Below are 26,934 nucleotides of genomic sequence, written 5' to 3'. Positions count from 1 at the left end.
GCCAATAGTTCTCTCTAGAGTAAGTGATCTGTGTCACGACAGTAAAAGATGTCGTAACTTCATCCGCACGGAAGTAATCTGAAGCGAAACTAATCTACTAAACCTACAAGGCCTCAAAATTAAACATTAGGATGAAATAGAATGTCTAGCCGTAGCGATTCGTCGCCAACTTTGGCAGCATGAGAGAAGAACGGAAAGGTTTCGGTAATACCCATCATTCCTCTTCTCGAACATTCAGAAGAAAGAACGAAAGCTACTACAAATCCATATGCAGTAATGATAGTACTCCAGTTATGAGATTTGGAATGGTAGGACTGAATATTCCAGCATAATTGTAACGCACGAAATGGGTGTACTGGAATAGCGGGAGAACTCTTGGGATTCCTGCGAGTGGAAGACAAGAGTAGTTGAGGTCGACGGTTGGTGGTGGAGCGATGGGAAGGGGCCTGTAAGAGAATTAAAGTATTTGAGAAGTTTCGTGTGCAAAATTAATACTGATGTTTTGATTAAATGTTTTCGGGGTGAAAATGAAAAGGTGATGTGCTCACTTTAGATAAGAACCTATACTTATTGCTTAAAGTTAAGAAAAATGTTGATAGATTTACGATAAAGTAAAGGTGTTTCTGATTGGTATAGTAGGAAGATCAATAGAAGAGCAAAGACGGATGTACTGAATTGTGTTCTATTTTGAAGCAAAAATATCTACACGTGGATAATTGAAGACTTCAATTCAAGGCAGATTTTGAGTTTTTCCCTCGTTAACTTGTGATTTATGATGTAGTGATATTTTGTTCCCATCCAAATCTTCGAAGATGCTGAGCTATGTGCACCCCATCACAAGAAGCCACATGTTGCCAGATCATTGTAGGACAGAAGTGATGTCGTGCCAATACAACGATGGCAAATGTTGTTTTCGTTTCATTTCTTACAAGAGGTTTTATTTATCATCTCCGCAGATACAAGGGATATCAGAGACCCTTGATAGTGGCCAGGAAACTCTCCTGGAAAGCTTTCCCCGTCAGACCCTTTCCTATCAAAACGATCTTGCCTTCAGATTCGTTTCCAGACGAGCTGTTTGGCGCATCTAGAATCTCAAAAATATCTCGTACACCTTGTACAATTTTCATTTCGCCATTCGACAGGGGCAACTTTGCTTTTAAGCGATGAATCTCATAACTAGAGTTGTCCTCTGAGGTACATGATTCTAGGGATGGTAGTTTTGAGTCCCAAAGGATTGATCTCAACCAGGCGTCAAGGTTTGGTATCTGGTCGGCTGTTAATACTGGTGTAGTAAGCGTTATGGTTGTTATCGTCTAAAATCTGTTAGTTGATGATAAATGTAGGTGGGATTAAGAGGTACGTACTGGATCGAGATGACTATGTCCCTTTTCAGATATATTCAAAGATCCGACACTATCATAAGCATGAAGATCAAGTAAGAAGCCTTCCAGGTTTGGAACCTTTCCTTGCTCTGTAACATGAATCTTAGCCAATCCATTAATGGCCTCGACACGTTCTCGGACTGCTTGCAGCTCTTGCTCGTTGACAAGATCCGATTTGTTCAATACAATAACATCAGCATGGGAGATTTGTAAGTGTGCCGTGCTCATCAAAGGTCCAGAGTGACCATCGTGAACCTCGTGTCCTTCCGTGGGAAGTTCTTCTTGCGCAGGCTCATCTAAACTCTTCAGAATATTCTTTGCGTCAACTAGTGTCACAATTCCGTCAAGGTAAATAGTGCTACCAAGTCCCTCGTCAACCCAAAATAAGGGAGCAATATTTCCGGGATCTGCTAGGCCAGTAGTTTCGAGTAGTATGTAATCGAATGCACCTTTCTTTTCCATTAGTGATTCAATGGCGTTTACTCCTTGGTCTCTAATTTCTGTGAGTTGAGGTCCAAAAGATTTCATAATGAGCAATGAATTACTTCACAGAACAGCAAATGCATCCATTTCCAACGTCAAGCCATTCCTGGACTTCTTCTCCACCAGTGTTCACGGTTAAAGTCTTTTCGATGTCGGCAGCTACATATCTAGTTAACATTTAAGATTGCATTAGAAGCCTTTCAAAATGCTCACAGTTTCCAAATTCTATATAAATTATCAGTGAAAAAGCTTATGGAGCAAGGACAAATACTCGCCGTTAAGAATTACTGCGATCTTTTTCCCATGTTGCTCGGTCAAGATATAGTTCATCAATGTGGTTTTGCCCGCACCCAAATATCCTACAACCATGTGAGAAACAAATATTTTTCACGGAGTGACGTCGCTAACCTGTAACAATGGTAATAGGCACTTTTCTTGGTTTCTCTTCTTTTGTATTTTCTACTTCTCCTACGTCTACCAGAGTAGGGGGAAGCTCATCGTCCTCAGAGTCCATTTTAGAGTTGTGTTGTTTGGCTGTCAGGTGAAGGAAGTCGCCGTCGCAAAGGTAGCCTCGTTAAGGTTCGAGTCGAGCCGGATTTTGATAGGCTGACGCGGGAGACCTAGATGGGCGCGTAGCCTCTTTCCTCCAACAACTTCACCAAGCGCTGGCAACTTTGACGACGATTATGGTAAAGACTTGTTGGAAAATTGACACTTTTGATACCTCGCACTCATTGTAGCACATTTCGAATTCCAGCTCATGAGCTTTGGCCAATTATAGCGAGATGTCGCTTCCACCTTCTTCGCCCAGGCTTCCGAGCCCTCCACCACCAACAGAGATTCAGATTGGACCAAAATCGCCATCTATGGGCAGCTCCAACAACTTAGAGTCCTCGATTGAGCAGAGCGTTATCGATGCCAATGCGAAGAGAAGGATACATCCGGGCACTCGGTCTGCCGACATGGCAGCTGGTCCTCCTTTGGTGCCTCTAAGTGAAGTATGCTCTGCCTACCTTCCCATCTTAGCTACATTCTAACAGAATTCAAGCTAGATTCCGCCTTCCAGCTCCAAGAACATCTCAAAGCTCTTCATCACCATTACATCAAGCCCTCCGATTCCGACTCTTCCGTTCCGATAAACCGCGAAACCGCTACGCTCATTGCGACCCAACCCGAAGGCGTTGACCGCGCGCTATGGCTTTATGAACTCTGCCGGTTCCTAATAAACAAATGCAACGAGCTGATAATCGGCTTCCTTTTCGACGATCCACCATGTTCGGCAACAACCTGCCCAGAGATGCGGGCTAGCGAATGGCAATTTCTCTGCGCCGTACACGAGAGTCCCAAGAGCTGTTGCGCGATTGACTATTGCTGCCACACACTGGACTGGGCAACCAACATCGTGACTAGTCAGAAGATCTTTCCTAGTAGGCTTAGCCTTGGAGCTGGGGATGCTATGGATGATCGGGGAGCCGGCGTAAAGCATTTGACGAACATCTTTAGGAGGCTGCACCGGATTTTTGCACATGCTTGGTTTCAACACCGCGGTGTATTCTGGCAGGTCGAGGGTCAGACCGGGCTATATGTTTTGTTCAAAACTGTGTGTGATACCTATGAGCTGCTGCCGGCTGAGAACTACAAGCTCCCCCCTGAAGCTGAGGGATTGGAACCAGTTGAGGAAGTGAAAGCACAAGCTCCCACAATACTGAAAGCTGACGGGAACCATAAATCCAACTCTCACGCTGAGGACGACTTTATGAATGTATCCAGGAGTGGGACGAGTACTAGGCGCCATATCCGCCAGTCACCATCTGTTGGATCGGCAGTGCCTACAGTTTTGGAATCAGACGAAGAAGACCCAGATGTGACTGCCAAATTTGACAAGTTGAATATCACCGAAGAGGAAGAGGAAGATTCTGGAAACACAACTGAGACAACTGAGGTCCCAGTCATCGTTGATAGCTATGAGGTGGATGAACATAACGACGGGTCTCCACCACCACCAGCAAAGGTAGAGTCACCCATTCTTGAACATACAGAACTTGAATCGGAAGCGCCAGATGATCCCTCAAGCTCCCTGACTCCAGATTCATCGGAAGATGAACCCGAGGAAGAGGAGAAGGATGAATTGAAAGAACCAGACGAGGAGGACGCTGCGGAATCAATGTCGCCTATTGTCCCTGATGCAGAAATCACCATCACGGCGCCATCTCCTATCGAAGCCGAGGGAAGGTCTATTGAGAAAGAACTCGACAAGGAAAAGCCAAAAGGAGAGGAAAGTGAAGAAAAGGAAGAGAAGAGTAAGGAAAAGGAATCCGAGGAAAAGTCAAAAGAGCCAAAAGAGGAAGAAAAGAAAGATTCGTCTACATGACATATCCGATTCTAGAACCTCACTTGTAATTTCTACTACTAAGATACCCATCACCATTCTTGTCGCCAGGGATAGAACCTTCAAATTCGATGCATTATTCGGATATTCACATAGGGATAATAGCATTTGGATATTGTTATTAATAGACATATTTTTATTTATTGAGACCCAAACGCCGTTTGCATGCTTTCATCCATGTGGGTATCATCTTGTTTACAAACTCTGAAATTCATCTTTTGATATCCAAAACGCCTGCCCACCGATGACCTGACCGAAAAATTGAATTATTCCATTTCTACTGGATGTTGTGGATGTTGAGATTGTTGTGGATGTGGACGTTGTGACTGATGCGCGGGCATTTCGTGTGGGTGACTGAAGTTCACAACGTGATTGTCTTCTGGGTAAGGCTGGGTGTGTTGACGGCCAAGCTGACCCGGATACGGCTGCGCTGGGCGTTGTTGTTCTGGATGTTGATATTGCTCAGCTTGTCCATATTGCTGGCTTGTTTGACGATACGCCATATTTTGCTCATTCGGTCCCCCGAAGTGGTTCTGGTAGGCCGGAGGCGCATTTTGATATTGTGCTTGCTCGTGAGGATTGCCGTAAGCATGCGGATTGGCATTCTGATATTGTGCTTGCTCGTTAGGATTACCATAGGCGTGCGGATTGGCATTTTGATATCCTTGGTCTTGGTTCAGAGGTGGACTTCTTGGGTTACCGAGGTGGTTCCATGATACTCGTGGGCCTGCATTTGGTCCGCCTGCTAGGGAGCTTTGGTATGAGGCTCGGCCATTCTGCTGGCTACCTGACATTGAGGCGGACGGACTAGCGCTTCGTGTGCTTAGTGGTTTCGGGTAGAGAGCAGAGTCGTGAGCAGCGGACTTTTCGTCTCTATTAGAGGACTGGTCATCAAAACGGCCACCTTGGGGTCCAACAGGGCCGATGTTGCGAAGTCCACCAAGACCACCAAGACCGAGTCCTAATTGCGATTCTCTATTGCTATCCCGGCTCGAGTGCTGGGAGAATCCAGTGGATTGTCGGCTGAGAGAAGGCTGGCTAACAGAAGGAGCGCGAGCAAGTCTTTCATTTTCCATAGATGCCTCAACTATTTGGGCCCTGACTAGAACCCTCGAGACAAGAGCCGAATGTGCTTTTTTCAATGTCTTCTTCACAAACCCTGTCATCATGATATTGCACTTCATATCGACATCCTCCCTCAAATAGAGCCCAGATAATGGCGCTCCAACTCCCAACTCAACTGGCGCGACGGGTTCTCCAGGCAGTGATCCTCCCAAGGTCCATTTTCCTTTTATGTTTAATCCCATCGGCGCATAAACATGAGTCTGAAGCCCGAGTGCGAGATCATGGAAGCAGGCATTATAGGTGACCTTTCCCGTCACTACTCCTCCGGGCAAGTAGGACACTTTGTCTGTCAAGCTGTACCAAGTGCAATGATACTCTTCGGCGTCGGCGTTGTTTGGTGGTTTGATCGGATGTCGCTCCACCACAAGCGGGTTGAGATCGATCATCTCGATGTGATCGTGGAGGGTTTCAAGAACCGTTTCGCGCGTGATACCTCCGGGCAAGGGAGTAATCGTGGTGAAGACTGTTCTCTTCGACATTTTGGGAATAATTCGCAAATCGTTGGTATGAGAAAGGACACACGACAGACTGCAGATATGAGTTCAAGATTGAGTTGGGGCGATGCGGGAACCCAATTGTAAGATGAACCTGGTAGAACGGCTATTAGAAAGCGAAAGCTAAGTCGATGACAGTTGGAATTGTTGGACGGAGTGCAACGATCCCCTTTTCAGGAACAGTAGAGGCGTGAACCAACGAAGCTATAATTATTATTAGATCGGCAACGCGCGCATCCAGTGTATCGTGCTTTTCCCGACAGCCAACACAGCCCCAGAAGGTGGTATAAGTGGCTGAGTTGAGCTTGCGGTGGTGCTTACAAACTAAAATTGCCGGAAGAGTTGCGAAGGGATAAATTCGTGTTGGTTTTTCGTCCTTACGGAAACTTGTTACTTACAAAGTATGGAAGATGAGATGACCTTTTGGCTCTCCGCTGTTCCGAAGGACAGCAAAGCTCGACTGTTTTGTTGTTTATGTCAAAGACAAGCGCCATGCCTGGATATCATCGAGTACGTCGGCGAAATATCGGCCGAGGGACCGGCCCGGTACCGGCCAATCTAGCAATGCAGGGACCACCAACTGAAGGCTTGCAATGTTCTTTGCAGGCCAATCCCTCGTTCATCTGCTTACCAACAACATTTTATTACTCCTAGCAGGCGCTTGGAATTCAAAGATTTCGGACTTCTTTGGTTTACAAGCTTAACAGTCGATCGTTCCAAAATCAAATTCACCAATATCCAGATTCGCTAATGAATCACTTCTTCAGCAGTCAAACGCGCAGACGCGCTCCGCAGTCATGATAGATCTCGGCGCACATCTCTGAAGTCTGCTCAGGCATTATGTTAATGGCTAGTTGAATACTAAGGTTACTGATGAGGACGCCGCTAAATGGAACTGAAAGATCTAAACTGGGAAGTATCTTGGCAAACCAATCATCTATCCGAGAGTCAAGAGGTTCACCCTTTGCGATTAGAGACTGCTCACGCACCTTTCCCAATGATATCGCGAACAAGCGGACGCTTTGGAATGTTGAACGCCATGTCTGAAGATGACGACGGCAAGAATAATCATCTCTAACGCGATCTTGCTAACGAGCCGCTAAGGTAAGACACAGCACCTCTCTTATAAAATATTCGTTTAAACTACGTCACAAGTCGTCTCGCGACGTGTCGATTCTCTTGAAGTTGCAGTTCTTCGTTGTGTCTACGAATCGAAACATGGCAACATCAGCACTCATATGATGATACCCAATCTCTTCAGGACTGCCACCCCAATCATCATTTTTTCCCATCAACTACACTCTGACTTCGCTGAGCATACAGCCTTACCTATGCCTTGAGATCTCGTGGCTTATACCTAAGTCTTATGGGCTGCTTTGGCTTGGTAGCCGCATGAGCATTCAGATCTGGAGGAGGCACTTCATCATAATGAACCCCCTTGTCGTCGCAGGTGTCAAAGTCGTAGCGAGTTATGAAAATGGCCACAATCAGAAATTGTTCTAGTTTGGCGAACTTGGGGAATATGATCAGCCGCAGCACAAGTCAAAGATTCGGGCTCAAGCTTCAAAGGCATGAAAAAAAGCCAGTTCAAAAAAGACAAAACTCACTCTTGTACCGAGACATGGATGCCTTCCCGCTCCCCATCCTACCCAACACAATGGCTTCTTCTTGTCCTCAGCACGATCTGGAAAGTACCGACTGGGATCCCATTTCAGCGGCTCCGAGTAGATCTCTGGATCTTGGTGTACATCTGAAAAATGGTATGTCTGTGATTCGCATCAGCATTATGAAAAGCCAAAGGGAAAGACATATACACACGATAAAGGCACCACTCGGGATAACCTCATTGCCAATCTTCACATCCCCATCATCGATGTTACGGCGATACATGGTTCCCAGTAGCTGCAGGCGAATACTGTCCCTTAGGCAATAGTCCAACAGTGGGAATTCGGTCTCCCAAGCCTCAATGGGGATGGCTTCGAAGCGCTGTGTCAATGGCAAAGAGCGATCGGGTGCGTATTTGTCCACAACGCCATCGACTTCAGCTCGTACACGATCGTACCAATATCGACTGCTGCCAATATAGGTGAGCATGAATGAAGCATTGATTCCAGTGTTGAGCTGCCCGGCGAAGACCGCGCCGACAATAAACTAAGATAGATCCAGAGTCAGTTATTTGTTTTTCATATATTTCAAGAGGTTTTGTAGCGAACCTGAATGACAGATTTGATATCATCGCCCATATCAATTAAGTACTGCAGCGCGTCGTCTTCACGACGGCCAGTTATCTTACGGTCGTCCATGAGCCCCTTAAAAAGATGGAATAATCGCCCTCCTGCTATAGTGCGTTTGAAGAAGGCTAATGTGGGCATCCAAGGGAAGATGATGCTCGTAGGCGTAGTACTTTGCTCGATGGTTTCGAAGAGTTTCAACGTCTTCTTTAACTTCGTAGTATTACTGGCAATCTCAGCACTTCCCACCATTCGCATAGTTAACTGAAAGACAATCAAGTAGATTGAGTTAAAGGGATCTGTCATGCCTGTCTGCGAGGGAAGCTCGTCAAGACGGGCTTGAATATCATGTATGAATGGACTTATATCTTCAGGCTACTGTCAGCAACACATAACATTGTGGTACATGTTTCGGGGTTCTCTCACTCTTAGCAAGATATTCACGTCGAAGGAGATGGTTGACTCTACGCGCGAAGTAGCTTAGGAAACCTGGCTCTTGAGCTACATCGGCGCCCTCGTCATTCTTCACTCGTGGACCGCCGCCGAAGAGGACGGCATAGCTGTTGGGAAAGTCCAAGTCAGCATAATGGCTAGACGTTGATCAATTGCAGAATGAACCACAACATATTCACATCAATCTACTAGTGGGATAGCGCCCGTCGGGGTGCGAGGTCCAGCAATGGCTTCGCTCTGCTTCTTATACCAGCACGCTCTTAACATACCCTTAAACCACGTCGAAGAGAAAACGAAGGGAAAAAAGCACACCTACCCTTCCGCAATACCAAACTTTGTGTTCTGGAAAAACACCTGCCTACTCTCGTCGCCTGAAAGCCCTACTATGAAGTGCTGGCCTAACCAGAAACAAAAGTTCCCCGTTGGTGAGTTGCGAATGCCATCGCGGAAGAAGTCGAGGCGTGCAGTGAAAAAACGTACAGCACCTAAAACAGGAAGATTTTCAAAGATAGGAAGAAGCTTTGGCGCTTTCAGTGGGTGCGCAGGACGGCGGAAGAAGAAGAAGAAAATAAATGCGCTGGCGAGTGTTGCGTAGGCAGAGAGTGACAAGAGGGGAATCCGAGAGAGCTGGATGTCGGTAGTGGGGAAGACCATGATGCTGGGATTTCGGTGAACAGCAAGACAGGGAAGCGCAGCAGGTGTGAGAGATACAGCACGGAGCTGAGATCAACCTGGAGAGATTGCAACAATATAGAATCAAGCAACAACAGCATGTGGAAAGAGCTAAAGGTGATCTGACCAGACGCACTTGAGCTGCAGTCCGGGGTAATAAGCTCATTTACTAGCGCTACACTCGACATGGCTATTATCGACAACATAAATAAATTCGCCGCCAGTGCCTCTCTTAGCTCGTACGAGGACATCGTAACTTACCCATTCTAGCTCTAGCATTATGTTGCTCATCTTCATCTCGATTCCATGGCCGTGCGAGCCGGTTATCTTCAGATGAATCTACATATCTACCGGTAAGCCTTTCCCTCGCTCGTGGGGGACAAAGAAGTGTCATTAAACTGCCTACCAATCTCGGAATGGATAAGTCGACTTCGAACAGAACTTAGAAGTCTCATTTTGAATAAATGAGACTTCTATATGTGGTAGTGTTCTAAGTTAATCCACTAAATATACAATATTTCGTCCCCTTAATCGAAGAAATATCGTGTTTCGACTGTCACTTATTTTGTCCACCGCGAGCCTCCTTTCCTACCCCGTCGTCATATTGAAGTACGCTCCGTGCAATGTAGCATTTCCTCTGTGTGGTCACACTGCAGGAGCACATTACCTATCTGACATGATATCCAACTCGCAGATTGCAATTAAAATTCAGGTACATTTCAAGAAGTCTGGGTTTGAATTTTCCTCTCGGCGCATCACCCTCCAGTTGTATTTCGCTGACCCCTCTCTTACAGCGCATCGGCAAGGGTCTTATCAACTGTGCCTCCCGCTACCGCCCACATTACGGCACTTGCATACAGCTACCTTCCCATTGGGGGCCAAGATCTTTCTTCAGTGGAAAGATGTGGTCGATGGTGTGGTTCAGCCTCTAAGAGGGACACTATGGGTAAATTCGCTGGCTTGGAAATGTTAGCGAGCATTCGAGTGAGATGATGCGATTCGTTCTTGCAGGAAAATTCCCTACTAGTTTCTATATCCATGGGCTTTGCTGTATCTCATATTAATGAGACGCTGTCAAGCTTAGGATACAGAAGAGAGTACGGGGAGACCGAACCCCAGTTACGACTTTTTGCTTGCGCTGAGGTACGGAAGGACCTCTTCCGTTCATTGGAGGGATTCATCCAGTATTTGAAGAGTTTACTTGTCTTGGACTCATACAAAGAATTGTTTCTGCACTGCATCGAAAACACTAAGTAAGTATGAAACCTAGGTAAGCTGATGAAACACCCTATATAACCTTTTCTACTTCTTCATATGTCCCAAATGTCTCCCAACTCCAGTTACGCTAAATCAATATTACATTTACATAAGCTAGAAAGTAACCGACCGCGGCTTCAGTAATATAGGGGTGCTCGCATATGGATAAATGAAAGACCTCCAGACGAAACTGTTTTTGGACCTCCTCGGGTCGGCAAGCTTCATGTCGTAATTCATTATCAACAGAGCTAGCATAGTCTTGACCAAGGCTGTGGCGTAGAATCGACCAGAGCAAGCATTACGTCCCGTGCCCCAGAGCTGCCAGTCGAGAACTTCGTTAAATGCGGATTGTTTCCCAGGTTCGGGCACTTCGAACTGAGTGGCACTGAGAATTGTGTCGTAGAGTTTGGGCTCAACAAACCTGAACCCGTGAAAGTCGAGGGGTTTTGCCCAGTACACTTGATCGCGATGCATCGCTTTAGGAGCAGTGCATACCCATTCGCCGACTGGGACTTTGTGGCCACCGGATAGTTCGAACGGTTTGAGAGCTATACGTCGTGTGCTCACTTTGTTCGGGTTAGACACTTGAAAGTAACAGTGGCTTAGGGCATGTATCTTACTGGCTTCGACCGGATTCAAGCGAGAGGATTCCTTCATGAAGCTATCGAGCAATGGGAATTCTTGCCCTTTGGATTGGTCAAATGACCCCCATCCCGACCTCTCGATGTCCTTACGCAGTATAGGAATGTATTCGGGGTGGAGACACAGGTCATGCAGCACAAAGCACGCGGTCTGGAAATGTAAGCTGTTGAACTCTCTTTTCTTTTTCATAGGGTCCTACCGTGGAGGTGATGTGTACTGAACCAAACCAGAGAGCGATTAGCTCATGTACCACTCGTTCAGCCGCCCAAGGCCTTGTTGTACCATTGATGATCCATTGGATACAGTCATTCTGCCTACATGTTAATCATGTATACCTTTCGGGATTTTTGGCATTCTCACATGTTCGGGTACTTCATATCCTTGCTTTTTCCGTTCTCTTTCCTCAAGTCTCAGTTCCACAAGTGGCATCAATGTGTCAAAGATAACATTTTGAGAATTGAACGTCCGGGACAGGAATCGTCCAACAGTACTAGGGAACACAGATTAGCCACAATAATGGCGAGGGATCGCTAAAGTGCTGCGCTTACGGAGAAATCGCTTGTGGTAGCACTCGTACCACCTCTGATATGATGAGTGTTGTTTCGATAAATCCTACCCCAGCTTTCATAAACTCCGGATTCTGGACTTAATCTTCCGTTAGTCACTTGGTACGACACTGCCGGTTAGGATGACCGATGCGTACCTAGTTCTTCACCGAAGAATGACATAATGTTGGAGTGGGCGATACACTCGACCAACATAGGGAAAAGTTTAGGGGAGAAGAAACCTAAGCGAGGTCATTAGTTAGAAGATTCAATAGGTGGTATGCAATTACATACCATTTTTGAGCGGCCCTGACAAGATATGCCGATCAAAAATAGCTCTTAAATGGCGACGGACCTCTGGCATCAGATTTGGCAAATAATTGGTTAGGTAAGTTCTCAATGTTCGATTTAGGGGCACTGAATCTCGACCTCTGGAGTTCGCCCAATCAAAATTGTGCATGGTATACTGAGGCTGAAGAATCTCCTTTGCTGCGGCTGTTAATGAGAGTACTGTATCTGGAACAGCATTGATCTCTTCAATGTGTTCCCAGGTCGAAACGAAGTGATAGCGATTTTCTGGAACATCCAGAGAGAAAGGTGCTCCATTAGCCTAGGAAATCTTCGTCAGCGAGTATCCATCTCAAACTCCGACATATTGAAAAGTACCTTTTTGTAGGCATCTGCGATAAGCGTGGGACCTTGTATGAGAAATCTCCAGGCCTTGACACGCTTTCTGAATGTAGATATTAGTGCCTCGAAAAGCGAGAACAAATCGCCCATAGATTTCTGATGTTCTGTTAGCTTTTTTCGGCATCTCAACCAGTTCGACGGGTCTTACTAGTTCATCTTTTGTCTGGGACCGCCATTTAGCATATTTTGCAGCCAACACGATCGTGCCTAAAACACCGACCAGAATGACGGGTCTCTGGAAATCGAAAAGAGGTGACAGCATTGTTACAGAAATGACAGCGTTAATCAAAAGTCAGATTGTCAAATGTTGTGCAACACAGCTGCATTAGTAGCCAAAACTCTTGAACAGGGAGACAAGGAGACGCTTCATATATGATCATCGCAGGTATATGTACATTCAGGCCTCGCCGGAGCTCACGATAAGGAGGAGACATGGGCCTTAGGCTTAACTGGGTGGCGTTGACTGAAGTCGAGAAAGTCTTGCGTAAGCCGCGGTTTAAGAGAAAAGATGCCCAGTCTAATGTTTCCTTTATTAGTCTGCTGTTTCCCATGGAGGATGAAGTGCATATCGTAGGGCCAACACCATTTCGCAAGTTACTGCATCGTAGCTCCGGAGTGATCATCACACACCTGCATCTCCCCAACGCCAACGGTTGGTCAGAAGCGTCCAACGTTGGACAATGCCGAAGCGCAGTACCGTGACTGTGCCTCGTGCCGACAGAGGGGAAGTCCCTTTGACCAGTTGACGAGCAGCCTGTACGCCTCGAAGCCTCTTGGCCTTTCCTCAATGCGTGAACCTGGTCGGCGACGGTGAGCTTACGGAAGGTACACTTTTGTCTCGCCTCGAAGCAACTTAACCTGGGCCTGGTGCCTTGGGGTTGTGCTCGCGATCTTCTGTCCGATACTGGCAAATTGCGATCTTCCGTGTGTCTCAATAATGATGATGGATGCATCGTTAAGCCATCAGACATAGCCCTGTCCTGTCGATCGCAACCCGACCCGACATCTACAGACATCGTTGCTGCCGCTTACTTCCAGGAAGATGGCGTCAACAAGAGTAATCGCTGCTCGTAAATCGTCGTTGGCAGCGAGGTACGTGCCCATAACAAGTACCAGGCCGGATATACGAGTACGACACATAACGAGGCTATTTGCTCGTCGGGTTGATGGGATCAAAAACAAATGACTGGGGATAAATATAACTTATCAAGCTCTGCCCTGCGGTCATCAATTGCTGCATGACCATACAAAACATCTAAATCCTGACGTCGGTATGTCAGGTTGGTTTGTACAACGCCAGTCATCTCTGCATAATCAGATCGAAATTAGCAGATGGTTCCACGAAGTCGCAGCAGTGATGGTCCAAACATATCCAAAGTTGGATGGTTACACTTCCTGATTCCGACCAAGCGATGAGATTGGTTCAGCCTAAACGAACAGCCAACATCACTCTATTTACTCCCCGTACTTTCGACGCCTCTTTCACCACGCGCTTTGCGCTTTGCGATTTGCCAGAAAAACTACATCGCACGCATGTCAGACCTTGCTGGAGCTCAGGAAAGGCTCCCCAAGTCTGGCATGTCCGACCAGCAGCCCACGCAAACCTCAGAGGAGGAGTCGAAAGTCGAAGTCGGCAATAATGCGGAAGCCAAGGAGACTGAAACCTTTCGACTTTCGTGGGACGTTGGAGGAGTGTTCTTTGCGTTACTAGTACTCTCACTAATGTCCTCCATTGACGCGACGATTGTGACAACCTCGCTCCCTACGATTGCTCGCGAGATCGGCGGAGGAGCAGAATATATCTGTACGTTTCAATGTTTACCTTTTTCCTCCTTGGAATGGTTTCTGATGTCTTTATATTTTAGGGGTCATCAATGGCTTCCTCTTCGCATCAACAGCTACGCAACCACTTTTCGCGCAGGTCTCGAATATTTTCGGCCGTCGCAACCCGATTCTGTTTGCACTCTTCCTCTTTGCTCTGGGCAGTGGTATTGCAGGCGGCGCACGAAACCCAGCTACTCTGATATCGGGTCGAACACTTCAAGGTCTAGGAACCAGCGGATTGTATGTTCTAGCCGATATCATTCTCTGCGATATTGTTCCGCCACGATGGCGAGGACCTTATCTGAGCAGCGTGCTCTCGATGGCCGCCGTGGGTTCGACAGTTGGTCCTATTATCGGAGGCGCGCTGGCAGAGAGAAATTGGCGTTGGGTTTTCTGGCTGAATCTCCCTGTGTCTGCTCTTGGACTTGCCATCATCCTGCTCTGCTTGAGAGTTAGGTATCCACCAATCCCGAACTGGAAGAACGCGATCGCAGCCGTCGACTTCGTAGGAAATGGCATTTTCATCCCGAGTATAATCGCGATTCTTCTCGGACTAGTAATGGGTGGTTCCAAATTCCCATGGAGTTCATGGCATATCGTGGTTCCTCTTGTTCTCGGGTTTTTGGGTTGGGTAGCTTTCCATGTGTACGAGTCTTCACCTCGGTTCTGCAAACAGCCAACGATGCCAGCCCGGTTATTCAAGCATCGCACTTCAGCAATTAGCTACGTGCTTATCTTTACTGGATCCATCGTCATAACGGCTACCAACTATTTTCTCCCAGTATACTTTCAAGCAGTCAAGGGAGTGTCGCCTCTTGACTCTGGCGTGTATTATCTGCCCTTCGCGCTTGCTATCATTCCATTTGGTGGCATGGGAGCCGCCTTTATATCCAAGACTGGGCAGTACATACCTTTACATGGAATTGGATTTGCATTGAGTGCAATCGGAACCGGGCTTTTCTCAATCTTGGACGAAGACTCGAGCCCCGGGGCTTGGATTGGATTTCAAATTATCGCATCTGGTGGTTCAGGCCTTGTATTTACATCTACCTTGATCTCGACACTTGCGCCGTTGCCAGAGGAAGATGTCGCCATTGCTACCGGAACATACTCTTTCATACGTTCTTTTGGATTTGTATGGGGTTTGACAATCGCCTCGGTAGCTTTCAACAGCCAAATCGACAGGTATTTAGGAATTGTGGATGATGAGGTGGTGCGTAGCCTAATGGCCAACGGACGGGCATATGCATTTGCAACCCGAGGCACGTTTGATGCCCTGACTGCTATCACTAGATCTCAGGTCACAGAGGTGTATGTGAAGGCTCTGCGGATGATCTGGATTATAGTTGCTGCGTTCTCTTGCTTTGGGTTCTTCTGTATCTTTGCCGAGAAGCACGTGAAGTTGCGCAAAGAGAAGGGAAATGAATTTGGGCTAGGTGAGAAGAAGCCCAAGCCCGTTGAGTGTGAAGACGGCAAAATCCAGTAAATCAAGAAGAACAATAATTCCTGGTTGGCTCGACCAGGTACTTGGTCCTGAGTTTCTACAAGTACTTCGAAGCAGGAAGTGAGGTTGGCAAGCCAAGCGCAGAGTGGATATTTTGGCGTGTCTAGACTCTCCTCCACTAATCTTTAATTCCACCAAAAAACGGACAATAATCGGTTCCTCCCGCATCCTCCGGCTCACGTAAAGTAAGATATGGCGCATCTCAACCTCTATAATCGGCAGAAGGGGCTTCAATTTGTAAGTGCTTGGTAAGGCTGGTAGGACGCAAGAGGAAGGCTTCTTGGACTGTGATTTCGTAAAAATCCTAGACTGTAGATACCACATTGATATGTGCCAGGCCCAGGAGAGACTATTTCCAGTTATTATTTGTCCACCCGGTAATCTGCTCCCCCCACACCAACGCACCAACATGAGATTGATCCACCTCCACACACCCTATCGACGCCGCTTCCGTCGCTCACCTAATGTACAGTACGACCCCAGCCAACACGATATGATCTGCCCCCTTGAGAAAAGATACGACCCCTACACCGTGCCGCTTCAGTTGCTCCTCGACGAATGCCCATCTAATCTTTCTCCTCTGCCAAGGGTCCACCCACACTTCCACAATCAAAATGCACCTTCGCGTGCATTTATCCATCTGTGCCTCATCACCATTTGTGATCCTTCGAAAACCATCCTCGACACACAATGCAGCCCGCTATCTGCAAGTCGAACCACCACCTGGGCAGAGTAGCATCTACGGAGCAGAGCTCGCTGTCATGCCAGCCAGACCCCAAGCAGCAATACAGAGGACGCTCAAGAGACGAAATGGGGCCACGCTCCTATTGCCATGGTACCAGATGGTCAGCACATCCGCAATACCGCAATATCCTCCCATCACAGCCATCGTGGTGTCGACCCCGGCTAGATTGCCCTGCAGGTAAAGTGCGAAGACGAGCAGCCCCAATGTGCTCGTTCGCATCGTGTGGCCATAATAGACAATTTGAGCCTCGCGGGATCGCGCAATCTGGTCAGTCATGCCCCAGGTGAGGAGGGCGGCTTGGGGTCGTAGGAGGCCGTGGAACAGCCCGCCGAAGAACATTGGTGTGGCCGACAGAAGGGCTGGAACGTGGAGCCAGGAGAAGTGATCGAGCATGATGGCGGTGGTGGGGTAGGTGGTTGTGGACTTTCTGTGTGGTGTTGAGGCGTTTGATAACCTTATGTTTTGTCGCGCACTGCGTAAGTATTCGAGCAGGTAAGTTTGTTTTCCGCTCGTTGATGTTGAGTTGTGTCGCTGTTGGCTAGATCGTTGATGATTTGATTTGATTTGATTTTGTCGAAGGATTCGACTCCAAAGTAAGCTTAAGTTCGAAGCCTGGCCTTTTATGTTTGCTCTTTCTGCCGCGGCCTATAGGCACTCAGTATCAACCAACCAACAACTTTCTCTCCGCATCGGTACGCCCATACGCACTCACGCCGCAGCCATGTAGGAAGCCATGCTTACCTCGCCATGTACTCCGTCCTACGAAGGTAACCCTCCATTATCGGTTGGTTAAATAACTCTCCTGTCACGCCCTGTCAGCGCTTGTCAGGCATGCCTCCCAGATGAAATAACAATTAGGTGGACGCTCAAACTCCGAGTCTTGTTCTTATTATTCCCGATTTCCTGGATTCACACGGCCTCATAGGACAATAGCTGAATCTTCAAAGTCACACACAGCTCTTTAGATCACAATGTCTATGTCCTTTGACCCAAACACCACTCCTTTAACCTTGAACCCAAGTGGCGCTCCACCGAACTTTATCAATCCCGAAACTCAAGCTCCAACTGTCCTTGGTACAGGTCTTCTGCTCATCATTATCAGTACAATATGTACGGCTGTTCGGTGCCATAGTAGCTTGAAAAGTACCAAGAAACTTCACCTCGATGACTGTAAGACACTTCTAACGCCTACCTCTGCTCGGTCTGTTCTAACCGAGATTTTCTAGATTGCACGATCTTTGGACTGGCAGGTGCAATTGCTTATTGGGCTATCATCTACTCTTGTAGGTTACAACCAGTCCTTTGGTGATTATCAGTCAATTGAATGAACACCTTATCTAACGTGTTGAATTTAGTGGCCAAAGATGGCTGGGGAAGACACAGCTACGATGTTCCTCTAGCCTTTCTCGACGATTCCTACACCGATGTGAGTCTTCCATAGGTTCCAAGCGCATGTTAAAATACTTATGTTTCATGTTCAGAGACAATTCGCATCTCAGATTCTCATCTCGCCCGTCAAGTTTGCTATCACATCGGCCATCATCATCCTCTATGTACGCCTGTTCGGGACACTTAAATGGGTTCGCTGGACATCGTACTTTCTCTATGCCTTCCTGTTCCTGATTCAGGTCCAAAATATCGGTATCGCTCTCTACTGGTACATTCCAAGAGCAGGTGATGTCAACAACATTCAAGCTGCCTTGATGAGAACCGCAAAAACCGCATCCTCAGCAATCGTTAACGCTGTGTGTTCTACGGTTGTCGACATCATTCTCTTCCTGATCCCAATTATCATTGTACCTTCTCTCAACATGACCCGCAGAAAGACACAAGCTTGCTATGCCGTATTTGGGTTCGGTGCTCTGTAAGTGTTTGAACTGGTGGCAGATTCCAGTTGTCTCTCCAAGTAAATGCTAATTATAACTTAGAATTATCGTGGTTGATTGTGTTGGTATCGCCTACAAGACCTATGGAGTGCTTGGCAAGAACGGAGATCCATTCTGGGTCGGCATGATTTCTATCATCACTGTGTAAGCATACGATGCTACCTGGGAACCAACTAAGATGGCATCACTAATCCAGCTCTAGTTACGCCGAAACATTTGCCCTCGTCATGGTCTCCTGCATCCCAGGTCTTTCGGCCTTCTATGTCGGCACCTTCATGAAAAGTCGCCTTTACTCATCCCTTCAATACGGACTGCTCAACCGTATGCGCAGATCTCAAAGATCCGACCGATCCGACCTCCCTTCTGTCGAGGGCGATACAGACAGATACGCTAAGTCTAACCGATACGATCCATCTTCACAACGTCAGCCAAAATCTTCACACTCGACTAAGTCTTTGGTTGGAAGTGAAAGTGGGAAGAATGTTGTTATTGAGATGGAGCCTCCGAAGACTTCAAATGTGTCGAACTATTCTACGTTAGGGAAGCAGGAGAGTGGGCAGGCTGGTATGAGATAGTAAGGAAGGACCTAGAAAGTGTAGGCCGAATCTCTTTCAGGGGAACTCTTGGTGTTGACTTTTTGTGTATATGTTGGATAATGTGCCATGACCTAGTATAAAGACGATTGTGGTGATTCATTGTACAAGATACTAAAAGCTCAAGGAGAAAATTGTCAGTAAATAAATACTGCTTTAAAGAGTCCACTTTGATCTGGCAGTTTCTTGCTAGTTTTATACTGCCTCGTACCTCCCCTGGAAGTAAACTTTTGGAAAATGTGTCGTCTTCTACAATTACCACCAGCTTCTGTGATGTTTACCTGTTATCACTTATGCTTCTATACCACTCTAGGAGAACTCTATCAATCATCTGTCCAAAGTGGTAGTAAATTGCTTGCCTCTTTCTAGTTCCCGATGTTATCAAGGTCAAAATATCCAAGACCCACTTAGTTCTAGACATGTTGTCTGTAAATATAAAACTCTTTTTAATCCTAAGGCATGGATATATGTGTAATGTTCCTAGTCGTCCACCAATATCTCCGATGCAAGTGCTGCTTCCGTGGCAGCTAGCTTCAGGTTATATTGTACGTGCATACAGGTCGTGTCACCAACAAATAGACTTATGCTTAAATTGATCGACGAAGGCCGCACGTAACACCAACCAACATTCATATGCACGGTAAAGCGGCAGTTTTTCATGGTTTACGAGAAAGGGGTTGCACGACAGGATTGTTATTGAAGTTCGGTAGAAGGGTATACCGTATTCTTGATCGGCAAGCTTAGATACGTTGTAAACATCAATGTCCATTACGTATTTATAATATGTACAATCTAACATATCCACGGGTATTCGCTGATACAACAATTTACATAGCAGCATAGGCAATCGCAACAGCCGCACCACCAACCATCCACGCATTTCCAGTGATCATAGGCATACCACCGGTGCTTGTAGCAGAAGAGGCAGCACTTGACGCGGATGACGCTGCAGACGACGCTGCCGAAGCCGCAGATCCAGTGCTTGCTCTAGAGCTTGACGCAGAGCTTGATCCGCTGCTCGCCGCTGACGAACTGGCAGCGGAACTCGACCCAGCGGTGGATGTGGCAGACGCAGAACTAGCAGCACTCGCGATGGCACCGGCGGTAAGCGTCACGACCTGGATCTGCTCGTTGAAGTTGGAGATGACGGTCGAGGAAGAGGAGGAGGTTTGCGTGGATCCGAAAACGCCAGAGTTCGAGTAGGAGCAGGTCGCGGTTGCGGAGTTGGTGATTGTGCAGCCGAGATCCATGGTTTCGACCTCGCCTTCTCCGTCGTCGGCGGAGTAGGTGTAGTGGAGAGCTGGGAGATGTATTAGTTTGGTCCGTGGATGGAGTGGGAAGAGACGTACTTGATGGTCCTTGGGTTACTGTGAAAGAAGGGGGGACACCGCATTCTGAGCTATCGGCATCAGAGGGACATGCAAGGGCATAGGTTGTCATGGCTGAGTCCTGTTCGCGTTTGTCAGTCTTGGATACCACGATGGAAAAGATGGAAGAGATGGGACATACAGATCCAACGACCGAAGCAAGGAGAGTTTGTTTATCGAACCCAGGAAGGTAAAGAGACACGGTCGATTGAGCAGACGCGACGCTCAAAAGCGCAACAGCAGCGATGGTAGATTTGTACATCTTGAACGAGCGTATATATTGAAAGTATGATAAACGGTTGAAAAACACTTGTTAAAGACAGTAGAGTATGTGGCGTAAATAATGGCTTGAAGGCTGCAGAAGCTGGGGAAAGGAGAGGTTTTGTACAGCACCAAGAGCTAATTTAGGACGCTCCATTTTTCTGTTTGGACCCTGCAGGCGTCAAAAGCTTAGCAGTGTTTGCCCCTGACTTGCGCCGCCGCCATCTGCTTATAAAGTGGAAAACTTGTTGGAGGTGGCCTATCATGAGGGTCGAGGAGCCGCATGGTGGATCAACGACGTCTGAGAATCCAGAGGGAGGACCTTGGAACGATCGTCGTTTGGGTTTGGAACTGGGAATCCTGAAATGAGAGTAAGATGCGGGTTAGGTTTGCCCGACCAGAGTTCTTGGGCATCAGAAGGTTACTGTAGCTGCACGCATCTCATGTGTTCTGGAAACGACGGATCGTGAGTTGGGACGAACTGATTTGAATGACTGTTTCAGATTATTTGCTTATACGACCGCCAAGAGAAAATTTCTCTCGTTTGTTATCGACCAAGTTGCCTCAATAGTCGTTTGCAGTATATGCACATCTTGGCATCCCTTCATCTCGTATTCATAAGGAGCTATAATGTTTTTGATGACATGTCATCTTTCGAATATAGTTGTCTTGGGACTTAACATCATCAGATGAAGCTCGATTGACGATACATTGTTTTTGCCATCGCTAGATCATTTCGGAGTACAAAACCAATGTCAGCTTTTTGGTAGTAGGTAACACCTATGTTGTGTTGGGCGGAACCCAAATATGAGATCACAATTAGAAGTGAGAACTATGGCTTGTATTTTGAATAAGCTTTAATCCAACCAATACTTTTCTGACGTTTTGATATCCTATGCTCCTCCATTAATGCATCAACCATCATTAAACTCCCACTAATGCAATTACAACCCCATTATACAATAAAACTCGTAAGTCATAATCCGCTAAATGTTAACAGACCGAACTCGTCAGCTGTTAAACATATCCACCTCAGAAAAGCTGTTTGTTCTCGGACATTTCACCGTTCCATCCTTCAAACCAAGCACTTTTTCAATCGCCTTCTCACCACACCTATTACTTATCGCCAAGCTAAGGGTATAGCTTCCTTTCTTCTGCGAAGGACTTTGATCATTAAAAGCGTACGAGCTATCGTCTTCGTATCTCCAGCTATCAGTACCAAGAACCCGATCGCACTTGTCTGCTTCTGCCTTGATGGATTTGCCCCAGTTACCATCGTCCCAGTTCGAGAGCTTGAACTCAAAGTGATAATTCCATGCGATAAGAGCATCGGCTCTACGGCAGGAGAGATGCATATAGCCAAGGTGTTCGTTGTCGGCTGGAAAGTCATCGTGGGAAGTATCTCCGGGTCCTTTGGTGTTGATATCGTGCACTCCAACTTGGTAGAACTCGCCATATGAAGGGCCGTTGACCCAGCCTGCATCTTTACTGCCACCAGTTGTGTCGATGATCTTTGCAGTTGCGTCGTAGCAATTTTGCCCCGCCTGAGTAGTGTGAAAGTAGAATTCCTTGGTGTTCGCAATCTTGACGGCGTATTGACATCCATCTTTTCCTACTCGGTTTGCACGAACGAATTGTGACGGAATGCCTTCGAGAGTGGATGCGTCGCAAACATTTTGGCATGCTTTATCTCGTGCTCGGTAGAGAATATTCTTCACATCAGGCTTGGAGTTATCTGCCATGATCCAGTATTTCGGAAAGTTAGAGTTGAGATCTGCACCTTGACCAACTGTGACATCGCTAGGAATTGGGGCCGGTGTTGACACTGGCACGGTTGGCGTTCCGTCAGAACTAGTGAGCCCTTGGAGCGCCCTGTTGAAAACATCATCTGATGACAGGGCATTGAAATCGTCGAAATTGCCGAGATGCAGGATGTTTGGACCGGTATCTTCAGCCACAGATGGGCCTTGCTTGTTTGGAACACCTGGGAAATATTCTGTGGTGCTCCACCAGTAGAGCGCTTACACCTGATTAGCATGATTCCCATGTCAATCCTAAATTGGTAGCAACTTACAGCTTAGAAGCCATGCATAGCTATCAGCATTAGTAGACGCTCTGCTAGCGCCTCCGCCATTATCTATGCTTCGTGTCGCCAGCTGATGAACTCTTTTTGGCCCATATGCTTGTGGGCCAATCTGCCCAGGGTCAATGTACTCATCGTTGACTAAAGTAAAATTAACAAAATATGCCCCAGACAGGAAATAAGGATCTTACTATGTGGTTTGCCGATAAGATCAGTATGCATCATTTCGTGTAAGAACATGTGTCCACTGGTGAAGAAGTTCCTCGCGTCTTGCATCTTAGCAATGTTATTGTCCCTGAGAGCCTCCTGCATTTCGCTGAACTTTTGATCAATTGTCGAGGTTGTGAAGAAGACAGGACACATAGTGATGTAGTGGTAGTAACCAAACCAACCATTGTATGTCCAGGCATATCCGCCAACTTGTTTTCCTTGCTTTTGCACATTACACCAGTCTTTTGTGTCTTGACAGCTGACAGTGATGACATTTTCCCCTTGGAGTCTGAAGTTTGCTGCCCTTTCAACATTATCTAGTTGTGGGTTAGTTATGCTGTTTCGTGAGGTAGAGATAAGTCATACCGTGAATGCGAGATTGCTGAGCTCCATAATCCGGGCCCATGTAGAAATGTGCCCCGCCACGAGCTCGGGAATTTGCAGGAAAATTTGTAGACTCAATCGCCAAGGTGTAGGCATCCCAAGCCGCAGTCTCCAGGAAGCCTTCCTTTCCATCTTTGCAAGTTCCATCGTGGTGTAGGGTCCCGCCAAAGGCACGTACGCCTCCGTCATTAGCTCGTAAAGCTTCTTTACAATCTTCTGAAGGATTGGCACTATCTGTGCATTGAACCGGCAGTTGGGGCCATCCATTAGGAAAAGGATTGTCTGGTCTGTGAAGCTTCGTGAGGCTGGCTGGGGGGGTAGTTGGGTCACTGGAACTGGGATCTCCTGTGTCCTGCCGAGCCGAAAGTTGAGAATGGGGAAGTGCAGCTGCGAGCAAGAAACTGCAAAGGAGAAGTGACCGGATAGACATTTTGTGGTTGTGTTGTGTGTAATCAGGATACAGAAGAGGAAGTACGCTTTTACAAGCAAAGAAAAGAGAAATTGAGATCCATTCGATGGATTATGTATTGAGAGAAGCTTGAAACATACTTATAGCCTCGAATACGGGCTGCAAGTGGATGGTTTAATATAAACCTCTGTGAACAAGTTCAGCCCTAAACGCTAACACTGCTAGCTTGTTGAACTTTAGGTTGATCTCCAGGACTCAGTACTGGGATACTTATTTCCCGGAGCCTTTGTCCTAGAAAAAAAGCTGTGTGCGCTCGCGCCGAGAGAGGCGTAGAATTGAAGGTACCTGTCAGATGCACGCTGTTAGGTCAGAGACAGGTTTAAGCTTGTTCATTTCATTCTGTAAATACGCACATGAGCCAATCAGATCACGCCAGATGTATCATATGGGGGCGGGATACCCACAAATACCTCGCTAAGTACCTAGGTATCCCTCAACTCAGCCTCAACGTGAGCCTCTTCCTTCCCGCAACTCACATAATCGTCACATAATCGCTAGTGACCTTGATGGCACACCTAGATCACATTGCTCGAGTCATTGATCAAGATGTACTTCGAAGTACAACACCTGACAACCTACCCTATTCGCCAAGGGCAAGGAGTTGCCGGCTCTATGGGTGTGAATATCTGAAACGACCAAGGGAGGCGTCGATGTACACTTGAGATTCCACCTGCATCAGAAATGATTAGATTGCTAGCACGGCCTGTGTTCGATGTCTGCCTTGTGACTAGTCTATCGACCGAACTACAACATCTAAACCTTGAGTCAACGTTACTGGTATTGAAAGTTTAGGAGGTTACTCACCTCTTCTCCATTGCAAATGTAGAAAAGTCGACAAGCTGTTTCATTTTATGTGCTCATAAAGAGGAAGGATTCAGTTTTTGTAGAGATGTGATGATATGAAGATAGAATTGGTTGAATGTTCGTGGTTAGAAGATCGAATGAGCCTTTTTAAACTTGGCTCGACGGGACACAGGGGATAGCGCAGCAAGAGACGGCTGACGGAAAGGGAAAATTCTCAATGATTTGAAACTTTTTCTTTGCCCTGCACGGAGAGCACTTAGACCGACACTCAATCCGTAAAGGGGTTACAGACAATCAATCCAATGCCGCGAAAGTTTTTCGACGAATAGATATCGTTTGTCTTGGTTGGAAGCCTCTAAGTGGAGATTAGAAGTCTACCACGAACGTACTAGCAGAGGAATAATATTGATCTATGAGCTGGCATCCCGAATGTTTAGGAGGTCTGAGTAGTCTGGAAGTCTCGAGCCAAAGATGTGGTTATAGTCAGGAGGTGGTGCCTCGTGATCATAATCGGGGGCCCTCTGGAGCCACTTGGCTTCATAATCCTTGAGAGATTGCCTACGGCCAATCTGCCACCAGCGTGTAGTTTTTTTGACGCATCTTAGCCAATATTCACAGGGGTCGTCCCAGTCTGGTTTGATACCTGACTTCCAGAAAGATAGCGACGCTCTGCGGTGTAGCTCGTATAGTAACTCGATGTTCTTTCTATCAACGCCCTGCGCGAGTCGTATCAAGTCTTCGTCTGATCTCCTTCGGTAACTCCGTAACTTTTCAATGTTGGGGGGAATATCAAGATATCGAGGGAGAAAAGGAGCAAGAGCTCGACGGTCGGGGTCTGTGATGCCTAGAGGATCTCGATAATATACGGTAACGGCATCTTCGAGGTTGTAGTTTGGCATCTGTGCCTTACTAAATTTTCCTATCAACTTCTTAACAGAAGGAAGAGTCATGTTAAAATTTTGTAAGGTATGGGGGTGTGTATTTGTTATTGAAAGGATGTTATTTTTGAGTGCGATGTCCTTTGTGACTAAATATTCAAGGTATGTTTGTTGTTCTACGAACCTGTTTTCTTTTAGCTCTGTTCAACAGCATTCTTTAACACAAAATTCAAAGAGTTGAATGTGGCGCAAATATCACAAAGATACCCCACCTGAGAAGTGAACCCAATGTGGGAGGCTGCCAAATTTCCACTTCTGCTGTTCTTGATCGATTTGTTCCTATGTGTCAGGTATTGTGGTTATGGCGGATTTCCTAGCGGACGAACCTCAAAAGATAATTCTCGGGCCACTGCAACATTCTTTGGATATTTGTTTGCCGAGGGTCTGTCGAAGTCCTGTCTATGATTGTAGTCATCTTCCCAAGTCAGTAAAAAGAATCGAATCGTGATGGATAGAAGACTGTGTGTTTGAATTCACAACCGACAACACGACATAGTAGACGCTAGCCTTCGGAAGGATCAAAATGGATCGAAACAAGATGTAATCCGAGTCACCCTACACAGGAGCCTAACAAAATATGTCAACGAAGGCCATGAAGGATGGTTTAACTTAATTTATCAAGACGGCTGAATGTTGAAGTAAAGCCATGATGTACGCAGAAGTGAGTAAGGCACGCATGATACTCGCAGTATTGGTGGTAGACAATGTCTGACGGGACGTGAAGATCACTCCAAAACTTGGAGCCACAAGCCTTGTCTTTGGCTGGCAACATGCTGCTGAACCGCTCATAACAGGTTATACGTCCCAGTGGCATTCTAGACAACTTGATCACTGACGAAGTGTGCCCCTGAGAAGAATGTCGTGCTAGATCCACCGCAGTAACCCACGGATGCCCTAATGCACAAAAAGAAGCACCACATCCGGTGTCGAATCGCAGATCGATGGTCGGCAGCAAGCCTATCTTGCGGCTTCGTAGCCAATACCAGAGATAGGAACGAGTCCCGGTGCCTCAATAAAAGGGTGCCACGTTGGTGTAGAGCGAATACATGTTACTGTATGTTTGATTGGAGAGGCTGATAAAAGGAGACAGCTCCGAAAGTCTTATTAGTTGCATTATCCCAACAAGGCCTAGTCCGAATCTAGGGCCACCAGGGTTTGAGCTCATTTATTACATCGAAATGAAGTGGTGAAAATGTTGGTGTGATTAAACAGCGAATGATTGCTGGATAAAAAAATGTGCTAATGAAGTAGAGTCGTAGACTGGTTGAAAACCGCCAAATGGTGAAGTCGGGATGTGAACCAACTGGGCACGTGCCGTACACCTAAATCCCGTACTCGTACGTCCCGCCAAGAGATCAGTAAGCAGGTGGAGCTCGGGCACTGTGGATGTTCAGCCTGGAATACCTAGGTAATTCAGGTGCAATTCAGGTGCAATTGGTCTTCGGACTTAACACCACACAGCGTTCCTAGGCACTAGGGTGTCGGCAACTTGCCGCAGCCTTT

The 26,934-nt window shown here is 46.8% G+C and overlaps 11 protein-coding genes across 11 annotated transcripts; 3 read left to right on the top strand and 8 right to left on the bottom strand.

Annotated features, from left to right (window-relative positions):
* Window positions 1–968: 968 nt before the first annotated feature.
* GLAREA_02015 (P-loop containing nucleoside triphosphate hydrolase) lies at window positions 969–2,379 on the bottom strand (the record flags this gene model as incomplete). Its single annotated transcript, XM_008089231.1, has 5 exons — window positions 969–1,313; window positions 1,365–1,875; window positions 1,928–2,032; window positions 2,137–2,224; window positions 2,274–2,379. The coding sequence occupies 5 exons, from the start codon at window positions 2,377–2,379 to the stop codon at window positions 969–971; spliced, it is 1,155 nt and encodes a 384-aa protein (XP_008087422.1).
* Window positions 2,380–2,650: 271 nt separating this feature from the next.
* GLAREA_02014 (Mob1/phocein) lies at window positions 2,651–4,236 on the top strand (the record flags this gene model as incomplete). The annotated part of the gene is made up of 2 exons (XM_008089230.1): window positions 2,651–2,863; window positions 2,914–4,236. 2 exons carry the CDS (start codon window positions 2,651–2,653, stop codon window positions 4,234–4,236), a joined length of 1,536 nt encoding a protein of 511 aa, XP_008087421.1.
* A 284-nt stretch (window positions 4,237–4,520) lies between these two features.
* Window positions 4,521–5,858, bottom strand: GLAREA_02013 (uncharacterized protein; the record flags this gene model as incomplete). The annotated part of the gene is made up of 1 exon (XM_008089229.1): window positions 4,521–5,858. One exon carries the CDS (start codon window positions 5,856–5,858, stop codon window positions 4,521–4,523), a length of 1,338 nt encoding a protein of 445 aa, XP_008087420.1.
* A 1,344-nt stretch (window positions 5,859–7,202) lies between these two features.
* On the bottom strand, window positions 7,203–9,211 carry GLAREA_02012 (Cytochrome P450; the record flags this gene model as incomplete). Its single annotated transcript, XM_008089228.1, has 6 exons — window positions 7,203–7,385; window positions 7,481–7,639; window positions 7,692–8,024; window positions 8,087–8,472; window positions 8,531–8,664; window positions 8,874–9,211. The coding sequence occupies 6 exons, from the start codon at window positions 9,209–9,211 to the stop codon at window positions 7,203–7,205; spliced, it is 1,533 nt and encodes a 510-aa protein (XP_008087419.1).
* A 1,389-nt stretch (window positions 9,212–10,600) lies between these two features.
* GLAREA_02011 (Cytochrome P450) lies at window positions 10,601–12,625 on the bottom strand (the record flags this gene model as incomplete). Its single annotated transcript, XM_008089227.1, has 9 exons — window positions 10,601–11,052; window positions 11,107–11,278; window positions 11,328–11,438; window positions 11,489–11,618; window positions 11,677–11,773; window positions 11,832–11,915; window positions 11,968–12,283; window positions 12,340–12,459; window positions 12,512–12,625. 9 exons carry the CDS (start codon window positions 12,623–12,625, stop codon window positions 10,601–10,603), a joined length of 1,596 nt encoding a protein of 531 aa, XP_008087418.1.
* Window positions 12,626–13,896: 1,271 nt separating this feature from the next.
* Window positions 13,897–15,673, top strand: GLAREA_02010 (MFS general substrate transporter; the record flags this gene model as incomplete). The annotated part of the gene is made up of 2 exons (XM_008089226.1): window positions 13,897–14,167; window positions 14,229–15,673. The coding sequence occupies 2 exons, from the start codon at window positions 13,897–13,899 to the stop codon at window positions 15,671–15,673; spliced, it is 1,716 nt and encodes a 571-aa protein (XP_008087417.1).
* A 757-nt stretch (window positions 15,674–16,430) lies between these two features.
* GLAREA_02009 (uncharacterized protein) lies at window positions 16,431–16,829 on the bottom strand (the record flags this gene model as incomplete). The annotated part of the gene is made up of 1 exon (XM_008089225.1): window positions 16,431–16,829. The coding sequence occupies one exon, from the start codon at window positions 16,827–16,829 to the stop codon at window positions 16,431–16,433; it is 399 nt and encodes a 132-aa protein (XP_008087416.1).
* Window positions 16,830–17,407: 578 nt separating this feature from the next.
* On the top strand, window positions 17,408–18,897 carry GLAREA_02008 (uncharacterized protein; the record flags this gene model as incomplete). Its single annotated transcript, XM_008089224.1, has 6 exons — window positions 17,408–17,606; window positions 17,663–17,719; window positions 17,792–17,862; window positions 17,918–18,300; window positions 18,365–18,466; window positions 18,525–18,897. The coding sequence occupies 6 exons, from the start codon at window positions 17,408–17,410 to the stop codon at window positions 18,895–18,897; spliced, it is 1,185 nt and encodes a 394-aa protein (XP_008087415.1).
* An 845-nt stretch (window positions 18,898–19,742) lies between these two features.
* On the bottom strand, window positions 19,743–20,544 carry GLAREA_02007 (GPI anchored protein, putative; the record flags this gene model as incomplete). Its single annotated transcript, XM_008089223.1, has 3 exons — window positions 19,743–20,215; window positions 20,265–20,364; window positions 20,425–20,544. 3 exons carry the CDS (start codon window positions 20,542–20,544, stop codon window positions 19,743–19,745), a joined length of 693 nt encoding a protein of 230 aa, XP_008087414.1.
* Window positions 20,545–21,553: 1,009 nt separating this feature from the next.
* GLAREA_02006 (Metalloproteases (zincins), catalytic) lies at window positions 21,554–23,650 on the bottom strand (the record flags this gene model as incomplete). The annotated part of the gene is made up of 4 exons (XM_008089222.1): window positions 21,554–22,563; window positions 22,618–22,767; window positions 22,818–23,153; window positions 23,203–23,650. The coding sequence occupies 4 exons, from the start codon at window positions 23,648–23,650 to the stop codon at window positions 21,554–21,556; spliced, it is 1,944 nt and encodes a 647-aa protein (XP_008087413.1).
* Window positions 23,651–24,903: 1,253 nt separating this feature from the next.
* GLAREA_02005 (uncharacterized protein) lies at window positions 24,904–25,443 on the bottom strand (the record flags this gene model as incomplete). The annotated part of the gene is made up of 1 exon (XM_008089221.1): window positions 24,904–25,443. The coding sequence occupies one exon, from the start codon at window positions 25,441–25,443 to the stop codon at window positions 24,904–24,906; it is 540 nt and encodes a 179-aa protein (XP_008087412.1).
* Between the last annotated feature and the right edge of the window lie 1,491 nt (window positions 25,444–26,934).

The sequence above is a fragment of the Glarea lozoyensis genome (assembly GCF_000409485.1).
Source record: "Glarea lozoyensis ATCC 20868 chromosome Unknown GLAREA7, whole genome shotgun sequence".
Classification (NCBI taxonomy): Eukaryota; Fungi; Ascomycota; class Leotiomycetes; order Helotiales; family Helotiaceae; genus Glarea; species Glarea lozoyensis.
This window is presented reverse-complemented; position numbering and strand designations above follow the sequence as displayed.